The sequence below is a fragment of the Chiloscyllium plagiosum genome, unplaced genomic scaffold (genome assembly GCF_037043375.1).
Source record: "Chiloscyllium plagiosum isolate Xiang-an unplaced genomic scaffold, Cpla_swu_hap1 HiC_scaffold_28, whole genome shotgun sequence".
Taxonomy (NCBI): Eukaryota; Metazoa; Chordata; class Chondrichthyes; order Orectolobiformes; family Hemiscylliidae; genus Chiloscyllium; species Chiloscyllium plagiosum.
In genome coordinates this window covers 25341311-25363207 of record NW_028270166.1, presented here as the reverse complement: position 1 = coordinate 25363207, position 21897 = coordinate 25341311, and the positions used below count along the sequence as shown (strand labels likewise).

The 21897-nt window shown below is 43.0% G+C and overlaps 1 protein-coding gene across 8 annotated transcripts in view; it reads left to right on the top strand.

Annotated features, from left to right (window-relative positions):
- LOC122565310 (protein unc-13 homolog A) overlaps positions 1-21897 on the top strand; it is a 431554-nt gene that overhangs the window by 101841 nt on the left and 307816 nt on the right. For 7 of the 8 annotated variants that reach the window (XM_087976052.1, XM_087976055.1, XM_087976050.1 and 4 more), the window contains exon 3: positions 19410-19509. The exons of the other annotated variant lie outside the window; for it this stretch is intronic. In XM_087976052.1, the coding sequence (XP_087832178.1) occupies positions 19410-19509 (100 nt within the window). The remainder of the gene's footprint in view (positions 1-19409; positions 19510-21897) is intronic. 8 annotated transcript variants of the gene reach the window in all.

Here is a 21897-nt window from a genome sequence, read left to right as displayed (position 1 = left end):
ATCAATAGAATATGAAATTATGCACTGCATCACAGCCATGCACAATTCAATATTTATGGTGCGCTTTTCATCAGAGATCATCGAACCATAAAGGTTCTCAGCACATTGGTAGGTCAATTATCCCTTTACCTATACTGACTTTTTGAAAAAGGCTTAATTTGTACAACTTTTAATGAAAAATCATTTTCTTTAAAATGGAGAAACAGCTACACACCAAATAGAAGTTGATACTGTAAGACTCAAGAAGCCACAGAGAGATGGAATAACAGCCCGATTTACAAGGAGAATTTCAGAAGACTGGGACAAAAGTATTACCCTTTAATGATAAGATCAGTTTCAATCCTAGTCACTGTGCAGCCTTTTCATCAAAACCTTCATAGATGGCACATGGTGTGATACGCATTTCTAATTCTATTCTCAGTTCTTTATCTTTAATATGTACAGGGTAAATATACTTATTAAACAAGATACCACTGTACTAGGGGCTCTGTGTCCAAAGAAGGGTTATGCCCAAAACGTCGAGTCTCTTGCTCCTTGGATGCTGCCTGACCTGCTGTGCTTTTACCAGCACCACGCTTTATCAACTAATACTTAAATAAAATGAGTAACAATGTCAGTATTTGAACCAAATCTGAGTTTTGCTTCCAGTGCAGCTTTTACCTGATCTTAATTAATTAACCAGCATGAGTTGGCATTCTACTCTGCAGTTAGGAAAATCTTTAGGTCACAGTTGGTATTTAATCACCATGAAATATGAATCTTTCAACATTTTTAAGGAGAATTGTGCAGCAACTAAATAAAAGTCACTGATATATTCACTTTATAGAGCATTTTTGACATGGTGTAACAGGAACATAAACAAGTGTTGATATATGGTTTAAGGGATGAGGTATTAGGTCAAATGACCAAAAACTTAGTAGGTTTAATGAAAAGGAGAAAAACTTGGGAAGGAATTCCAAAACTTAGTGTTAATTGCAGCAAAGTTTGAGTACCTGTAATGTATTGATGTGGTAGGCATTAATTGCTCTTATAAGGTGATCTTATAATTGCTTTAATAGGGGATAAAAAACTTACATTGATACAGTGTTCTTCACTACTGTTGAACTTTTCAAAAGACTTCTTCATGAAATACTTTAATTGTGGTCCTGTTGTAATTTTAAAAATGTGTCAATTATTTTGCACATAGCAAACTTTCCAGACTCAGCAATGTGATCATGGGCAAATTATCTGCTTTTGTAAAAACAAAGTACTGCATGCGCTGGGGAAAAGAAAAAAAAACTCAGGAGGTCAGCAGTAAAGGGGAGGCAGTAATGTCACTGGGCTAGTAATTCAGAACTCCAGGCTACTGCTCTGGGCACATGATTTCAAATCCCACCAAATAGTTCATTTGGAATCTGACCCAATGGTAACTATATAACCATTGTCAATTGTCATAAAAATCTATCTGGTTTCCTGCTGTCCTTTAGGGAAGTAAATCTGTCATCCTTTTCTGGTCTGGCCCACCCATGACTCCAGATTTATAGTAACTTGATTGACTCTTAACTGTCCTCTGAAATGGCTTAGTAGGCCATTCAGGTCAAGGGGAAATTGGGGCCCAGCTAGCGATGTATGCCATGCCATGTACAAATAAAAAAAAAACGTGGAGAGACAAATAGAGTTAACGTTTGGGGAACACTGTAGTAATAGAGGATAGAGATAGGTGAAGATTGTGTGTTACTGTTATCAGCTCTGCTGAAAGCCATCCCAAGGAAAGCCATCACAACACTGGAAGGGAAAGGCGTTATAATCAAAATAGAGGACAATGTTCACACTTGAACTTAATGTTGAACTTTGAAGACTATAAAGTGCCTAAGTGGAAAAGGAGATCTGTTCCTCCATCTTGTACTGGGCTTCACTGGAATACTATAGTAGGTTTAGGAGAGAAATGCTAATATGAGAGCAAAATGGTGAATTGAAATGGCAAGAGTTTGGAAGTCTGGAATATTTCTTATTGGACAGAACAGAGGTGTTCCAAAAAGGGGCCACCAAGTCTGGATTTGGTGCCACCAATGTAGAGGAGAATACAATAGTCTAAATTGAAAGAGGTTTATGTACTTAGCTGATTTACTTGGAAGGTGTGTTGGATAGTGAGGATGGTGAAAGTTAAAGATCTAGAGTTAAACTTTCTGTGATTACATGAGGAGATGCCATGAAGGGTGAAGAGCTGTTAGATGTGACTGAGGAACAGACCACTGTGATATTGATTTTTAGGTAGATGTCACCGATGTTATGACCAGTTCCTGGGTGAGGTTCCCAATTTATTACAGTTCCAGACTGATCCTGGGTAAGTGATGGTGAAATAGCTCCCTTTATTTATCCACTTTTCCATTGGTCACAACAAGGTTAATTTAGAAAGGAATCCTTTTCCTTTGCTTGCCTTTCTCCCAGACCAAATAAATTTGTTTTAAAAGCCAATTTAACCAGGCTTTGTTGAATTATAATTTAATAAATTCAAGAAGAAGTAATAACGCAACACGTGGATTAGAAATAAGTGAGCCCAGAAAAACTAAAATGTTTTAAATCAGCCTGTGAATTGTTTTGAAGACCACACATTGGTATGTTGTAGTTGTTACATTGGGTGATACTGAGAGCACTAATGTTGGTAGGTAAACAGTTGGTTTTGAGATGCTTGATTTTATAGCGCAGCTGAAAAGCCTTTGTCCTGTTTCCAAATTTCATTTACTTATCATCCTGTGCCAAGTGATCTATGTCGTGATGACACACTGTAACCCCGATCACAAAATGGATGTATTCAACTAGAAATTGCAACGTGTGTTACAAAAGCTGACTGTGGATGTAAATTCAGTGGCTGTCTGGAGAGGAAACTGGGAATGATGTAGCTAGAGGTGCTGGGGAACTTCAAATTGCAGCCCTTTAAAGGGAGATAGGCAAGTCAGAACCTTGGTCTCATGTGGCTACAAGGGCTGACTCTCTTCCCTCATCCACCGCCTGCACTACCAAAGCCATCTCTGAGGCACTATGGCTCAAACTGCAGAAGTTTTGTTTCCTTCTTTTCAAGATGACACACAAGCAGGAATTAAAAGTCAGTTTCAACCTTGGTCTATTTAATTTAAAAGAGAACCCTTCCCTTGTAGATAACTTTTTTCTCCCACACCAAATTCATTAAAATGAATTTGTTTTATTGTCTTGGATCAAGAAAAGAGTATATTTACATATTATTGTAAGTGATACATGAGAAGAAATAATAATGTAACACAGATTAGATATGAGAAGTGAGCCCACAAAAGCGAAATGTTTTCAAGTAAATATATACTAATCAGTCTATCAGTTCTTTGGGATGTTGCAGTTATTGCATTAGATGATATTGGTAGCACTGATGTTGATAAGCGAACAGTTGATTTGGAGATGCTTGACTTTGCCGGTCAGCTGAAAGTCTTTGTGTCATTTCCTTTCAACTGCGGTTTTATTTGAATCCTGGCTTTGGCAAAGAAGGACAACTTCCTTTCTTTAAATTTGTGAAACAAAGATAACAAAGGGTTTTACAGCTGTGACACTCAAGACACCAACCTTTGCCCACTAGTGCACATAGACCAGGGTTTGATCTAACTTTTAATCCCTGTTCGTGGTATCCTTGAAAGATGAAGACACAAACATGTCTGCAGTTTGGGACATAATCCACAGGATTGGCTTTCTGCTGAGAGTATGGGGTGTCACCCCCTGTAGCCACAATTGATCGCAATTTAATTTGTTTTGAATTTCAGTTCTTCCTTTGAAGGGTTGCCATTTGAATTTCCCTTAGCGTCTTTTAGGTGTAACATTCAAAGGTCCCTGTCTAGATACCCACTGAATTTGCACCTGGAATCATCTTACCCGATATGTCCATTTTTGAAACCAAGACACATTGCAATTAAAAGTTTAATTAAAAGGTAGTCCAGACTTTGTTGCCATGTTGTACATCACTGACATGAGAATTATAGGCGCATGAGATTTGGTGTTACTATCCAAATATTTATGATGTCAAATCCTACTGATGTGACCTCAGAGTACTTAATTTCAGTGGTAAACATTTCCATCGGCACCATAACCATAACCACTCTTGTGCTTGTATTTCATGCATTGAAATTAGCATGTTTTTAAAATAAAATATGCTAATATTAATTATTTTTCAGTCAAAAGTTAAACATGCATTAACAGACCAGAAACCAATAATGCCAGGAATCTGTAATTATATGGCACTTTTTGGCACTTTAACTTAATGGAACATTCCAGGGATTTATCTAGGCATTGTAAAGAACGTACTGGACCTTGTAAGGAAATAATTGGTCAGATGACCAAACGCTTGACTATGTTAAGTTTTAATGTGTGCATTAAAGGAGGAAAGTAGAGAGCTGGAGAGAGATAATTCCAGAACTTAGGGCGTATGTAAACTCCTCCAAGTCTAATTTTTGTCCAAGGTTGATATTAGCAATAATTGATGCATTTTTGGTAGTGCTCTCAACCCATCATCTAGAACAAGGTGCATGGGAATGCTATCACTTTCAAATTTGTGTTTAAGTCATACATCATTTCAACTTTGATATATAGCTATTTTTCACCAAGACTGTTTTAAAAATTTGAAACTCATCAACCCTCTAAACATGACACTGGGAAGTATGCAGCAGTGTGTCATATGGTCCCTGACCTGCTCTTCTGATATTCAATACAATCGTTGCTGATCTTCTGCCTCAACTCTACTTTTTCGGATTCCCCCCACCCCCCACCCCCCATCCCTTGATCTCCTAAGAAACCAAGGGTCCATCCCATCCATCTCACCTGGAGTCCACATCCTTCTGCGTGAGAGAATTTGAAAGATTCACATCACTGAGTGAAAAATTGGTCATCTTAGAATTGCGATTGACCCACACCATATCAACATTCATAAATCAGAATTAAAGTTATAACCTTCCTTTTTGTGAATCCTGTAAACCCCATCTCCTTCCTGAAATGATCTAAGAAGTAAGGGAGTTTCTTCAGCCTTTTCCGATGGACTTGCATTTGTCTTGACTGTACTCCTGTGTTCTGTATTTTCCAGCGAAGTAACCTCCAAGTAAACTGTGAATTTTTTGCTGAGATTGCCTCTCATTGTAAGAGAACCTTCAGTTGATGGACTGTAATGGTGTTAACATTTATAATATAGGCAAGAGCATAGAACATAGAACATTACAGTGCAGTACAGACCCTTCGGCCCTCGATGTTGCGCAGCCCTGTCATACTAATCTGAAGCCCATCCCACCTACACTGTTCCATGTACATCCATATGCCTGTCCAATGATGACTCAAATGCACTTAAACTTGGCGAATCTACTACCGATGTAGGCAAAGCATTCCATACCCTTACTACTCTGAGTAAAGAAACTACCTCTGACATCTGTCTTATACCTATCTCCCCTCACTTTAAAGTTGTGTCCCCTCATGTTTGCTGTCCCCATACTTGGAAAAAGGCTCTCCCTGTCCACCCTATCTAACCCTCTGATTATCTTGTATGTCTCTATTAACTCACCTCTCAACCTTCTTCTCACTAACGAGAACAGCCTCAAGGCCCTCAGCCTTTCCTTGTAAGACATTCCTTCCTTACCAGACAACATCCTAGTAAATCTCCTCTGCACCCTTTCCAAAGCTTCCACATCCTTCTTATAATGCAGTGACCAGAACTGTACACAATACTCCAAGTGTGGCCATACCAGAGCTTTGTAGAGCTGCAGCATAACCTCCTGGTTCTGGAACTCAATCCCTCTATTAATCAAGGCCAAAACACTGTATGCCTTCTTAACAATCCTGTCAATCTGGGTGACAACTTTCAGGGATCTGTGTACATGGACACCGAGATCTCTCTGCTCATCTGCACTCCCAAGAATCCTACCATTACTTTGCATTCCGATTACTCCAGCTAAAGTGTATCATCTCACACTTGTCCACATTAAACTCCATTTGCCACCTCTCAGCCCAGCTCTATGTCTTTCTGCAACCTACTACATCTTTCGTCACTATCCACAACTCCACCGACCTTAGTGTCGTCCGCAAATTTACTAACCCACCCTTCTAAGCCCTCAACCAGGTCATTTATAAAAATGACGAACAGCAGTGGACTCAACACCGACCCTTGCAGTCCGCCGCTAGTAACTGGACACCAATATGAACATGTTCCATCAACTACACCCCTCTGTTTTCTTTCAGCAAGCCAAATACTGACCCAAACTGCTATGTCTCCCACAATCCCATTCCTCTGCATTTTATCCCTCCAGACCTCACTGAGAACGAACGATCAGTCCTCAGCAAAGGACTCACCTTCATCCCCCTCCGTCCATGCATCAATGAATTTAATACACACCGTGACGTCGAACACTTCTTCCGCTGCCTCCGCCTCCGAGCTTACTTTCACAATCAGGACTCCCGCCGACCTTCCGAGGACCCCTTCGCCCACATCCAACACACTGCATCCACCTGGACACCCAGTGCTGGCCTATTACCCGCCCTCGACCTCTTCATTTCCAACTGCCGCCGGGACATTAACCGCCTCAACCTGTCTACCCCCCCTCCCCCACTGCAACCTCTCACCCTCACAACGCGCAGCCCTCCAATCCCTCTGCTCCAATCCCAACCTCACCATCAAGCCAGCAGATAAAGGGGGCGCAGTGGTAGTCTGGTGCACTGAACTCCACACCGCTGAAGCCAAATGCCAACTCAAGGACACCTCTTCCTACCGCCCCCTCAACCATGACCCAACCCCCCCATCACCAAACCATCATCTCCCAGACCATACAGAACCTCATCACCTCAGGAGATCTGCCACCCACAGCTTCCAGCCTCATAGTCCGGGAACCCCGCACCTCCTTCCCAAGATCCACAAGCCTGACCACCCTGGCCGACTCATTGTCTCAGCATGCTCCTTCCCCACTGAACTCATTTCTACCTATCTCGACACTGTCCTATCCCCCCTAGTCCAGGAACTCCCCACATACGTTCGAGACACCACCCACGCCCTCTACCGCCTCCAAGACTTCCGTTTCCCCGGCCCCCAATGCCTCATCTTCACCATGGATATCCAATCCCTCTACACCTCCATCCGCCATGAGGTTTTTACCTCTCCCGACGTTCCCCAACAGTACCCTTCCACCGACACTCATTCGTTTGGCCGAACTGGTCCTCACCCATAACAATTTCTCCTTCGAATCCTCCCACTTCCTCCAGAACAAAGGGGTAGTCATGGGCACACGTATGGGCCCCAGCTATGCCTGTCTCTTTGTTGGCTACGTAGAACAGTCGATCTTCCATAATTACACCGGCACCACTCCCCACCTCTTCCTCTGCTACATTGGTGACTGCATTGGCGCCACCTCATGCTCCCGTGAGGAGTTGAGCAATTCATCAACTTCACCATCACATTCCACCCTGACCTTAAATTTACCTGGACCATCTCTGACACCTCCCTCCCCTACCTGGACCTCTCCATCTCCATTAATCATGACCAACTTGACACTGACATTTTTTTACAAACCCACCGACTCCCACAGCTACCTGGATTACACCTCTTCCCACCCTACATTTTGCAAAAATGCCATCCCGTATTCCCAATTCCTCCGCCTCCGCCGTATCTGCTCCCAGGAGGACCAGTTCCACCACAGAACACACCAGATGGCCTCCTTCTTTAAAGACCGCAATTTCCCTTCCCACATGGTTAAAGATGCCCTCCAACGCATCTCGTCCACATCCTGCACCTCCGCCCTCAGACCCCACCCCTCCAACCGTAACAAGGACAGAACGCCCCTGGTGCTCACCTTCCACCCTACAAACCTTCGCATAAACCAAATCATCCGCCAACATTTCCGCCACCTCCAAAAAGACCCCACCACCAGGGATATATTTCCCTCCCCACCCCTTTCCGCTTTCCGCAAAGACCGTTCCCTCCGTGACTACCACGCCCCCCTACAAACCACCCTCCCATCCTGGCACCTTCCCCTGCCACTGCAGGAACTGCAAAACCTGCGCCCACACCTCCTTCCTCACCTCCATCCAAGGCCCTAAAGGAGCCTTCCACATCCATCAAAGTTTTACCTGCACATCCTCTAATATCATTTATTGCATCCGTTGCTCCCGATGCAGTCTCCTCTACATTTGGGAGACTGGACGCCTCCTAGCAGAGTGCGGACACCCGCACCAATCAACCACACCGCCCTGTGGCCCAACATTTCAACTCCCCCTCCCACTCTGCCGAGGACATGGAGGTCCTGGGCCTCCTTCACCACTGCTCCCTCACCACCAGACGCCTGGAGGAAGAACGCCTCATCTTCCGCCTCGGAACACTTCAACCCCAGGGCATCAATGTGGACTTCAACAGTTTCCTCATTTCCCCTTGCCCCACCTCACCCTAGTTCCAAACTTCCAGCTCAGCACTGTCCCCATGACTTGTCCTACCTGCCTATCTTCTTTTCCATCTATCCACTCCACCCTCCTCCCTGACCTATCACCTTCATCCCCTCCCCCACTCACCTATTGTACTTCATGCTACTCTCTCCCCACCCCCAAGCTCCTCTAGCTTATCTCTCCACGCTTCAGGCTCTCTGCCTTTATCCCTGATGAAGGGCTTTTGCCCGAAACATCGATTTTGCTGCTCCTCGGATGCTGCCTGAAGTGCTGTGCTCTTCCAGCACCACTAATCCAAAATTTTGTATAATAGCCTACTGTGGGGAACCTTATCGAATGCCTTGCTGAAATCCATATACATCACATCAACCAGTTTACTCTCATTACCTGTTTGGTCACTTTGTCAAAAAACTCAATAAGATTCATTAGGCACGACCTACCCTTCACAAAACCGTGTTGACTGTCCTGATCAGATTATTCTTTTCTAGATGGTTATAAATCCTATCTCTTATAACCTTTTCCAACACTTTACCAACGACTGAAGTGAGACTCACTGGTCTGTAATTACCAGGGTTGTCTCTACCACCCTTCTTGAACACAGGAACCACATTTGCTATCCTCCCGTCCTCAGGCACTATTCCTATAGACAATGATGATTTGAAGATCAATGCCAAAGGCTCGGCAATCTCTTCCCTTGCTTCCCAGAGGATCCTAGGATAGATCCCATCTGGCCCAGGGGACTTGTCTATTTTCACACTCTGCAGTATTTCTAATACTGGATTAGTGGTGCTGGAAGAGCACAGCAGTTCAGCCCTTGATGAAGGGCTTTTGCCCGAAATGTCGATTTCGCTGCTCCTTGGATGCTGCCTGAACTGCTGTGCTCTTCCAGCACCACTAATCCAGAACCTGGTTTCCAACATCTGCAGTCATTGTTTTTACCTCAGTATTTCTAATACCTCTTCCTTGTGAACCTCAATCTCTTCTAGTCTAAATAGAAGTATCTCTGTATCTTCCTCGCCAACATTTTCATTTTCTATAGTGAACATTGTCGAAAAATATTTATTTAGTGCTTCCCCTATCTCCTCTGACTCCACACACAACTTCCCACTATTATCCTTGGTTGGCCCTAATTTAACTTCGTCATTCTTTTATTCCTGACATACCTATGGAAAGCCTTAGGGTTAACCCTGATCCTATCCGCCAACAACTTCTCATGTCCCCTCCAGGCCGTTCTGAGCTTTTCTTTAGGTCTTTCCTGACTTCCTTGTAACCCTCAAGCGCCCTAACTGAGTTTTCACATTTTGTCCTAACATAAGCCTTCTTCTTCTTCTTGTTGACCAGGGATTCCACTTCCTTAGTAAACCACGGCTCACGCGTTCTATATCTTCCTCCCTGCCTGACAGGTACATACTTATCTAGGACACACAGGAGCTTTTCCTTGAATAAGCTCCATATTTTTAATGTGCTTATCCCCTGCAGTTTCCTTCCCCATTCTACGCTTCCTAAATCTTTCCTAACTGCACCGTAATTTCCCTTCCTCCAGCTGTAACTCTTCCTCTGTGGAGTACACCTATCCCTTTCCATCTGGGCTGAAAATGTGTTGCTGGAAAAGCGCAGCAGGTCAGGCAGCATCCAAGGAACAGGAGAATCGACGTTTCGGGCATAAGCCCTTCTTCAGGATTCCTGAAGAAGGGCTTATGCCCGAAACGTCGATTGTCCTGTTCCTTGGATGCTGCCTGACCTGCTGCGCTTTTCCAGCAACACATTTTCAGCTCTGATCTCCAGCATCTGCAGCTCTCACTTTATCCCTTTCCATCACTAAAGTAAGCCTGACAGAATTGTGATCGCTATCTCCAAAGTGCTCACCTACTTCCGAATCTAACACCTGGCCAGGCTTGTTACCCAGTACTAAATCTAAAGTGGCTTCGCCCCTTGTAGGCCTGTCTACATACTGTGTCAGGAAGCCCTCCTGCACACACTGGACAAAAACTGACCCATCTATAGCACTTGTACTGTAGTGATTCCAGTAAATATTTGGAGAGTTGAAGTCCCCCATGACAACCACCTCTCTCACTCCTATCGAGAATCATCTTTGCTATCCTTTCCTCTACATCTCTGGGACTATTCGGAGGCCTATAGAAAACTCCCAGCATGGTGACTTCTCCTTTCCTGTTTCTAACCTCAGCCAATACTACCTCAGTTAACGAGTCCCCAAACATCCTTTCTACAACTGTAATATTGTGCCTGATCAACAATGCTACACTTCCCCCTCTTTTACCATCTTCTCTGTTCTTACTGAAACATCTGAATCCCGGAACCTGCAACAGCCATTCCTGTCCCTGCCCTATCCATGTCTCCGTAATGGCCACAACATCGAAGTCCCAGGTACCAACCCACGCTGCCAGTTCACCAACTTTATTTCGATGCTCCTCGCGTTGAAGTACACATGCTTCAAACCAGGTTCTCGCATAGGTGTGGTTTTATTTTGCAAAGGCAGCAGAACAAGTATGTAAATTGGCTTTCTTTGTTCTGCAGAATGCTTAGCACATTACAATGATGTGTGAATTACTACTAACAGATTAACACTTTATTCAACTCATTCATTTGCAAATATAAACTGCAAACTTCATCAAACCTGGGCTTTGTCTAAAACTGATGGCTCAGATTTTGTGATTATAATGACAGCCAAACTGTGATTACCCTGTGAAAATGACAACAACTTATGGCATTGACACATGCGCAGTTAAGCGAAGAAATCCTGAAATTACTGTCAATGATTCCCTGCTGCTCCACAGGCTGTGCTGATGAAATCTGCACAGACAGCAATCTTTAGAAATTACATTATCTTGTTAATATCACTGTTTTAAAAACTCAAAAAGCTATCATATCTTGTCGGTATAGGTAAAACCTAAGATATAATGATTGAAACCAAAAGAGAAAGCTTTGACAAAGGGTCAGTTAGACTCGAAACGGCAGCTCTTTTCTCTCCTTACAGATGCTGCCAGACCTGCTGAGATTTTCCAGCATTTTCTCTTTTGGTTTTAGATTTCAGCATCCGCAGTAATTTGCTTTTACTTTATATAATGATTGAATGTTCTTGTGGGCCATGTAAACCTAATTCTATATTTTAGTCATGTCTTTAGTTTGCATTTTGATAATTCTGTTGTTTTTTAATATTTTTAACATTTTGTTCAGCTCCTAAATGTCTATGCCTCAATCTTTTATTTTGTCCTTTGTAAATTTATTTTCAAAAATGGAAAATCAGTGCATTTTATTCCTTGGTTTGCTCCAAGGGTTCATCAATTTCTGTGCTAGTTGATGGTGGTGTTACTGTTGCTGGAAGCTTGGAGATCCCATTGCTGCCAATTCAAATTCATGTCAGGAAAGGTGAAGTCTATGCCACAGATATTGGATCTTTATGGGCCATTTTCTTCAAGATCAGTGGTAAGCAACATCGTTTTGCAACTGATCACTCAGCCTTTGGGCTTGCTGCACAACACATTTAAATCCTGGTATTTCAACTTCATTTTCCTGCCTTCACTTGATATACCTTGAAAACATTACCTTACAAAAATCCACCTACCTTAGTCCATACATTACAAAGTAGAACAGATGAAAATTCTGAGATCGTAATTGCTAGTATAAAATAAACAAGACTATCAGAAATGCTTGTAGAAGATTGCATAATCATAAATCGTGTAACTGCTGAATTTTGAGCCTTTTTTATTTGTTCATGGGATGAGGGCGTCACTGACTAAATGTCATTTATTGCCCATCCCTAATTGCCCAGAGGGCAGTTAAGAGTTAACCACATTGCTGTGGATTTGGAGTCACATCTAGGCCAAACCAGGGAATGATGGCAGTTTCCCTCCCTGAAGGACATTAGTGAACCAGGTGGGTTTTTCCAAAAATCAACAATGGAGTTATGGTCATTATCTGACTCTTGATTCAGACCCGAGTTCCCAGAATATGACCTGGGTCTCTGGATTAAACAGTCTAGTGATTAATACCACAAGGCCATCGCCTCCCCATATGGCAACAGGAGGCAGTTGGCAATGCAAGTGGGAGGAAAAGGCTGTTGACAGCATCAACAGGATCATAGGAAGCAGTCCATTTAGTCCATCAGGTCCACACTCTGAAGAGCACCCCTTCCAGACCCACCCCCTACCCAATCGCTGCAACTCTGCATTTCCCATGACTAACCCACCTAGCCTGCACATTCCTGGCCATTCTGGCAATTTAGCATTGCCAATCCACCAAATCTGCACATGTTTGGACTGTGGGAGGAAACCAGAGCACCTGGAGGAAACCCACGCACATATGGACAGAATGTGCAAACTCTACCCAGAGGTATTCAGAAATGAAGTTGAGAAGAAGTCAGCAATGAGAGTGGGCCATAAATCTTTCCCGATGAGGTAAAGGCCAGAACAGCATATGCAACTGTTCTGACTTCTATCAAACTCCATGCTACTCTATTACTGGTGATTCTTTTTAAAGCTGCAGTCATTATGGTTATAAATTTATCTGCAAGTGAATGTGTTTTGAACGAATTAAAGTGAGACCAAGAATTGTCCTGTAACATTTAAAGCCCAAAATTTGTATAAATTGTGATTAAAAGCTTTTGGTCATAATGTTGAATATACATTTAAGACTGCTTCCTATACTGGTATAATTTGATAAGTAATGGAGCAGTGATAAAATATTGTCAACATGTGATCTTTATTGTTTCATTCTCATCAAATACTGCCTGAAATGCTGATTGTTTGAAATATTTCTGTTTTCATTAAAGTAAAGAAGCATTGTCTGGCTTATTTCTGCTAATCAAAACTGGGCAAATAATTGGTGCAAAACTAGGGGAAGCACAGTTGCAAGTTAGCGAGATCCAATGGAGTTGGATACTGGAAATGGATAAAGAGTTTTTAAAAAAAAGGGCTGCTGGCCGAGTGGGTGGGGAAGCAACACCAGGTGAAATGAGCTGATCTGGCCCAAGTTAAAGGGAAGAATAGTGCAAACATGATGATTCAGCAGCAATGGTCCATAATTTGACTTGAGATAAATACAATGCAAATAGAAGTTGTCAAATTATGTTACCCAGATAAATAAATTGGGTCTATACCAGAACCACTTTTGAACAGGTGACTGGTGTTGGAATGAGTAAACATTTATGCTCACCACCATTCTGTTTACTGAAAAGGATACTAACTTTGAGAGTCTGCATGTGTATTGAATAACACACAAATCTAAATGTTGCTGTTGATGATTCTGTACCTGTACCACTATGGAGGTTACCTTCGTTGAGGCCTCCAGTGTGCAATTCCAAAGTAATCAGTGAATTCATGAAAATTGTATTTAACTTCTGTTGTTCTTGCTGTAAAAAGCTTTGATAGAAGTTAGACATTGTTGAATGAGGTATTACTAGGTTTAGATTACCTCAAAAACTGTAATACTGATCAGCTTCTATTTCAGGGAACTGCCTTTAGCAAGGCGGAGGAAATGGATATTTGACTGCTACTCAAACCAGCTGCAGAAAGAGTTGTCTTGACTTCTTAAGAAGAAAGTATGCAATGATAGAACTGATTTAAAAAAAAATCAAGAACTCAATCAACAGCATAAATGTAACAGACTAATGGTCCCCATAAGCAGCTGTTGATTTTCCCCAGGCTGACCGTTACCCATTCCTTTTTCTGCCCACACAGGTGAGGTGCTGGAAAACTGGAGGTTGGCAAATGTGGTGCCACTGTTTAAGAAGGGCAGTAAAGACAAGCCAGGGAATTATAGACCAGTGAGCATGACCTCAGTGGTGGGCAAGTTGTTGGAGGGAATCCTGAGGGACAGGGTGTACATGTATTTGGAAAGGCAAGGACTGATTTGGGATAGTCAACAGGGCGATGTGCATGGGAAATCATGTCTCACAAACTTGATTGAGTGTTTTGAAGAAGTAACAAAGAAGATTGATGAGGGCAGAGCAGTAGATGTGATCTATATGGACTTCAGTAAGGCATTCGACAAGGTTCCCCATGGGAGACTGATTAGCAAGGTTAGATCTCATGGAATACAGGGAGAACTAGCCATTTGGATACAGAACTGGCTCAAAGGTAGAAGACAGAGGGTGGTGGTGGAGGGTTGTTTTACAGACTGGAGGCCTGTGACCAGTGGAGTGCCACAAGGATCGGTGCTGGGTCCACTACTTTTTGTCATTTATATAAATGATTTGGATGCAACCATAAGAGGTACAGTTAGTAAGTTTGTAGATGACACCAAAATTGGAGGTGTAGTGGACAGCGAATAGGGTTACCTCAGAGTACAACAGGATCTGGACCAGATGGGCCAATGGGCTGAGAAGTGGCAGATGGAGTTTAATTCTGATAAATGCGAGGTGCTGCGTTTTGGGAAAGCAAATCTTAGCAGGACTTATACACTTAATGGTAAGGTTCTAGGGAGTGTTGCTGAGCAAAGAGACCTTGGAGTGCAGGTTCATAGCTCCTTGAAAGTGGAGTCACAGATAGATAGGATAGTGAAGAAGTCGTTTGGTATGCTTTCCTTTATTGGTCAGAGTATTGAGTATAGGAGTTGGGAGGTCATGTTGCGGCTGTACAGGACATTGGTTAGGCTACTGTTGGAATATTGCGTGCAATTCTGGTCTCCTTTCTATCGGAAAGACGTTGTGAAACTTGAAAGGGTTCAGAAAAGATTTACAAGGATGTTGCCAGGGTTGGAGGATCTGAGGCTACAGGGAGTGGCTGAACAGGCTGGGGCTATTTTCCTTGGAGCGTCGGAGGCTGAGGGGTGACCTTATAGAGGTTTACAAAATTATCAGGGGCATTGATAGGATAAATAGGCAAAGTCTTTTCCCTGGGGTTGGGGAGAGCAGAACTAGAGGGCATAGGTTTAGGGTGAGAGGGGAAAAGATATAAAAGAGATCTATGGGGCAACCTTTTCATGCAGAAGGTGGTACGTATATGGAATGAGCTGCCAGAGGATGTGAGGGAGGCTGGTACAATTGCAACATTTAAGATGCATTTGGATGGTTATATGAATAGGAAGGGTTTGGAGGGATATGGGCCGGGTGCTGGCAGGTGGGACTAGATTGGGTTGGGATATCTGGTCAGCATGGACGGGTTGGCCGAAGGGTCTGTTTCCATGCTGTTTTCTCTCTCTCTCTCTCTGGTCTCCATCTCCACCTGTCATTCAGTCCTCCTTCTACCTCATTTTCAACACATATATCAACATTTTCTGAGCTACAATCAGTTCTCGGGAAGGGTCATGGGACCTGAAATATTAACTCTGCTTTTCGCCACAGATGCTGCCAGACCTACTGAGTTTTCTTAGTGATTCCCAATAATAGTCTCTTGTTACGGATTGTTCCCTTGATATTATATTCCTGTTACTAGTGAATTTGATAGGTTTTGGTTAAACCAAATACAATTTCAGTTGTTGGAGGTATGTTTAGGAATTGCATAGGATTTATGCATGTTTAAAACATAATTTATTGATAGCTTAAGTGGCTCCTAAGGAAAAAGCATTTTTTGATCTTAAAAATAATAAAAAACAAAATCTCTTCACAAATCACATTACAGCTTTGTGTAGTCTGACATTCAGAAATTAGGTGAAAGTGAGTACTGCAGATACTGGAGATCAGAGTCAAGATTAGAGTGGTGCTGGAAAAGTACAGCAGGTCAGGCAGCATCCGAGGAGCAGGAAAATCAATGTTTTGGGCAAAAGCCCTTCATGAGGAATGAGGCAGGAAGCCTCCGGGGTGGAGAGATAAATGGGAGGGGGGTGGGATGGGAAGAAGGTAGCTAAGAGTGCAATAGGTGGATGGAGGTGGGGATGAAGGTGATAGGTCAGAGAGGAGGGTGGAGCGGAGAGGTGGAAAGGAAGATTGGCAGGTAGGACAGATCATGAGGATGGTGCTGAACTGGCAGGTTGGAACTGGAGTAAGGTGGTGGGAGGGGAAATGAGGAAACTGGTGAAGTCCACAAGTGTTCAAGTGTTCCGAGGCGTTCTTCCTCCAGGCGTCCGGTGTTGAGAGATTGGCGATGGAGGAGGCCCAGAACCTGCATGTCCTTGGCAGAGTGGGAGGGGGAGTTGAAATGGCAGAGCAAAGTGTGTGGAGGTCTATGAATCTTTGCAGAAGAACATAGATACTGTGAGTGGACAAAGATCTGGCAGGTGAAATATAATGTTAATAAATGTTGAGTCATCCATTTTAGTAGGAATAAGAATTAGGGTGTAGGTTTGCTCGCTGAGCTGTAGGTTTGATAGCCAGACGTTTCATTACCTGGCTAGGTAAAATCATCAGTGGTGACCTCCAAGTGAAGCGAAGCTGTTGTTTCCTGCTTTCTAGTTATATCTTTCTCCTGGATGGGGTTCCTGGGGTTTGTGGTGATGTCATTTCCTGTTCGTTTTCTGAGGGGTTGATAGATGGCATCTAGATCTATGTGTTTGTTTATGGCGTTGTGGTTGGAGTGCCAGGCCTCTAGGAATTCTCTGGCATGTCTTTGCTTAGCCTGTCCCGGGATAGATGTGTTGTCCCAGTCGAAATGATGTTTTTTTCTGACTGTGACCAAACACAGCCAGAAACCCTAACCACCTTACCATACATCAAAGAAGTTTCAGAAATGACAGCCAGACTACTAAGACCCCTCGGAATCCTAGTAGCACACAAACCCACCAACACTCTCAAACAAAAACTAACAAACTTAAAAGACCCAGTACAACCCATGGACAAAACCAATGTCATCTACAAAATTCCATGCAAGGACTACCACAAACACTACATAGGACAAACAGGAAGAAAGTTAGCCACCAGGATACACGAACACCAGCTAGCCACAAAAAGACACAACCCTCTCTCCCTCGTAGCCCTACACACGGATGAAAAAAAACACCATTTCGACAGGGAAAGCAGGAAACAACAGCTTCGCTTCACTTGGAGGTCGCCACTGATGATGTTACCTAGCCAGGTAATGAAACATCTGGATATCAAACCTACAGCTCACTGAGCAAACCTACACCCTAAACCTCAGCCTGAGCTACAAACTTTCACAAACCTTGCAAAAAAGGAATAAGAATGAAAAGGGCAATTCCTTGAATGGTAGAAAGTTGCAGTATGATGCCATGCAGAAGGACCTGGGTGTCTTTGTGCATGAACCACAAAAGTTTAGCCTGCAGGTACAACAATTTTGTCCTTTATGGCTGAAGGGATTAAGTTTAAAACCAGGGAGGTTATGTTGCAGTTGTGTAGGGTGCTGGTGAGGTCACACCTGGAGTACTGTATGCAGTTTTGGTCTCTTGACTTGAGAAAGGATGTACTGGCACTAGAGGAGGTGCAGAGGAGGTTCATTAGGTTGAATCCAGAGTTGAAGGAGTTGCCTTAGGAGGAGAGACTGAGTAGTCTGGGATTATATTTATTGAAATTTAGATGAATGAGGGGGATCTGTAGAAACATATACAATTATGAAGGGAATTGATGTAGAGAGGATGCTTCCACCGGCAGGTGAAACTAGGACAAGAGAGGATGGCTTCAATTAGGGGGAGGAGATTTAGGACAGAATTGAGTAGGAACTTCTTCACCCAGAGGGTTGTAAATCTATGGAATTCCCTGCCCAGTGAAGTAGTTGACTTCAGTACATGTTTTTAAAGCTAAGATTCTTTTCAACAATGAAGGAATTAAGGGTTGCAGTGAGAGGATGGCTAAGTGGAGCTGAGGCCACAGAAAGGTCAGCCATGAACTTATTGAATGGTGGAGCAGGCTCGAAGGGCCAGATGGCCTACTCCTGCTCCTACTTCTTATGTTCTTGATTGCAGATTCAGATAATTAGTATATCAAGTATATCAAGATTTTTAAAACATTTTTAAGCATGATGCTATTGAAGTATGATATGAATATCTTTGTTATTTTATTCCCCTACATTTCTTGACATTTTTATATTTTGGAAAACTTTTCACGTATAATATGTCACTTCTGTAACCAGTTACAACCAGGTGAGGCGGGGTGCTTTGACTCCCTTCTTGCCAACCACATAGGTTGGTTGCAAGGATTGTTTAAAATCCTTTTTCTGTATGAGGCTATATCTCTCTCTAATAAAACTATAGCTATCCAATATTGACTGTATCAGTACAGAGCCAGTTGGATAGCTTTTTTAAGTGAAAGAGTAAATTATTTTATTTGCTAACCCTGAGGAAAAGCTGAAGGCATGTGGTCAAGCACGCGTACGCAGTTATAAAATTTAAAAAGGGACAATGTCCAATTTAAACGGATGATAAAAGGAATATACCATTTAATTTTCTTAAGGTGTCCTTGAGGAATAAGAGAGACAATGGTGTCTTGAATATCTAGGTTGTTGATTGAGTTCTTGATTTTTTTTTAAATCAGTTCTATCATTGCATACTTTCTTCTTAAGAAGTCAAGACAACTCTTTCTGCAGCTGGTTTGAGTAGCAGTCAAATATCAATTTCCTCCGCCTTGCTAAAGGCAGTTCCCTGAAATAGAAGCTGATCAGTATTACAATAATCTAGCAGTAATTTAAGGTAATCTAACAGTTGTCAAGGTTAGAAATAATTATGTAATCTCCAATATTTAAAACTGAACTTTCAGCTCAGATGATACTGTTAATTCCACATTGGTTTCATGTAGCTTGGCTAGCCTGTGTGATCAAATGATTATTGTGACAATTTTGAGTTCACAATTTTCCTTTTATAAAACCATTTCAATCCATGAAATTACCAGTTATTAAAATTATATGATGGAAGTTGAAAATTGCATTTTCAAAATACAAACCTGTATTTTTTACTATTGTGATACATCTCTGTCAGTGTTAATTTAAAAAAAAATGTGTTCTTGAAATTGAGGGTCCTTGCTTGCCTTTGAGAAGGTGATGGTGAGCTGCATTCTTGAAGCTGCAGGAGTCGACGTAGATAGAGCCATAATGCCATTTACGAAGAGAGTTCCAGTATTAGTAATATTTGTCCTTAAGTTATTAAATTCCTCTTTTTTTTTTAAACAGAAAAATACAATACATATGTGACCCTGAAGGTTCAGAATGTGAAGAGTACAACTATTGCAGTGCGGGGAAGCCAACCATGCTGGGAACAGGATTTCATGTTGTAAGTTTTTAAGTATAAAAATGGAATGATTTGATATCTTTTAGGCATGTTAATGAGGTATGAGTACCAATGAACATTATCATGTAAACGTTAATGTGAATACAAGAAGCAATCAGTTTTGTCACTGTTGCTTATCCTTCTTGAGAGGCCAAGGGAGCACTTTTTCCATTTGAAGTCCAAAGTCTATCTCCTTTAATTTGTCAAAATTAGTAATATAATTCTGCATTTCTGATCAGAAACAACATTGCATCCCCAATCAACAATGGCAAGGAATACTTTTTGTTATCTATGCGTAGTGGAGTCGGAATGAAGACAATGTATGGTTCTGTAAATGTATTTTAAAACTAATTAAGCCGATTAACTGTGTTCAAAATAACTGATTTGTAGATAACAATTGTATTTTCTAAATAATGGTATCAATTGAATTTATCAAAGCAAGTTGATCTTGTGGTGATAGCTGTGGTGAAGCCTTTGGAAGTTAGGCTGATTTTAGGAAAATTAGCATCTGCCTGGTCTGAAATGATTTGCAATTTTTCTGTGCCTATACAGTGACATGGAAATTAGGAATAATTTTAATGCCTACTTGTGCAGTCACAAATCTTAGAATCATAGAGTTATATAGCGTGGAAATAGATCCTTTGGTCCAACTCATCCAAAACGCCATCCCATTCTCCCAATTCCTTCATCTCCGCCGCATCTGCTCCCAGGAGGACCAGTTCAAAATACGTACAACACAGATGGCCTCCTTCTTCAAGGACCGCAATTTCCCCCCCGACGTGGTCGACGGTGCCCTCCACCGCATCTCCTCCACTTCCCGCTCCTCCGCCCTTGAGCCCCGCCCCTCCAACCGCCACCAGGACAGAACCCCACTGGTCCTCACCTACCACCCCACCAATCTCCATGTACAGCGCATCATCTGCCGTCACTTCCGCCACCTCCAAACAGACCCCAGCACCAAGGATATATTTCCCTCCCCTCCCCTCCCCTATCAGCTTTCCGTAGAGACCACTCCCTCCGCGACTCCCTTGTCAGATCCACACCCCCCACCGACCCAACCTCCACTCCCGGCACCTTCCCTTGCAACCGCAGGAGGTGCAACACTTGCGCCCACACCTCCCCCCTCACTTCTCTCCAAGGCCCCAAAGGAAACTTCCATATCCGCCACAGATTCACCTGCACCTCCACCCACATCATCTACTGCATCCGCTGCAGCCGGTGTGGCCTCCTCTATATTGGGGAGACAGGCCGCCTACTTGCGGAGCGATTCAGAGAGCACCTCTGGGCCACCCGGACGAACCAACCCAACCACCCTGTAGCACAGCATTTCAACTCCCCCTCCCACTCCACCGAGGATATGCAGGTCATTGGACTCATCCACCGCCAAACCACAACAACGCGACGGTCGGAGGAGGAGCGTCTTATCTTCCGACTGGGAACCCTCGAACCACAGGGGATGAACTTGGACTTCACCAGTTTCTTCATCCCCCCTCCCCCCACCTTGTCTCAGGCGAATCCCTCCAGCCCGGCACCGCCTTCCTGACCTGCAGTCTTCTTCTTGACCTCTCCGCCTCCATCCTACTCCGACCTATCACCCTCACCTTGACCTCTTTCCACCTATCACATTTCCAACGCCCCTCCTCCAAGTCCCTCCTCCCTACCTTTTATCTTCTCCTGCTGAACACTCTCTGCTCATTCCTGAAGAAGGGCCTGTGCCCGAAACGTCGAATCTCCTGTTCCCTGGATGCTGCCTGACCTGCTGTGCTGTTCCAGCAATAAAGTTTCAACTCCAACTCATCCATGCCGACCAGATATCCTAATCTGATCTGGTCCCATTTGCCAACATTAAGCCGATATCCCTCTAAATCCTTCCTATTCATACACCCATCCTTTTAAATGTTTTAATTGTACACACACCACCACCACCACCACCACTTCTGGCAGCTCACCCCATACATTCATCACTCTCTGTGCGAAAAATGTACCCCTTAGGTCCTTTTTAAGTCTTTCCTCTCTCATGTTAAAATATGCTCTTTAGTTGTGGAATTCCCTATCTTGAACAAAAGATCTTGGCTATTCACTTTATCCATGCTGTTCACTATTTTCTAAACCTCTAAGATCACCTCTCTACTTTTGATGTTCCAGGGAGAAAAGCCCCAAACTATTCGGCTTCTCCCTATGTCTCCAACCTAGCAATATTATTGTAAATATTTTCTGAACCCTTTCAAGTTTATCAACATCTTTTCTATTGCAAGGAGACCAGAATTTAATGCAGTATTCCAAAAGTGGCCTCACCATTATCCTGCGTAGCCGCAACATGACGTCCAAATTCCTATACTCAATAGCCTGAGCAATGAAGGCAAGCCTACCAAATACAGCCTTCATCACCCT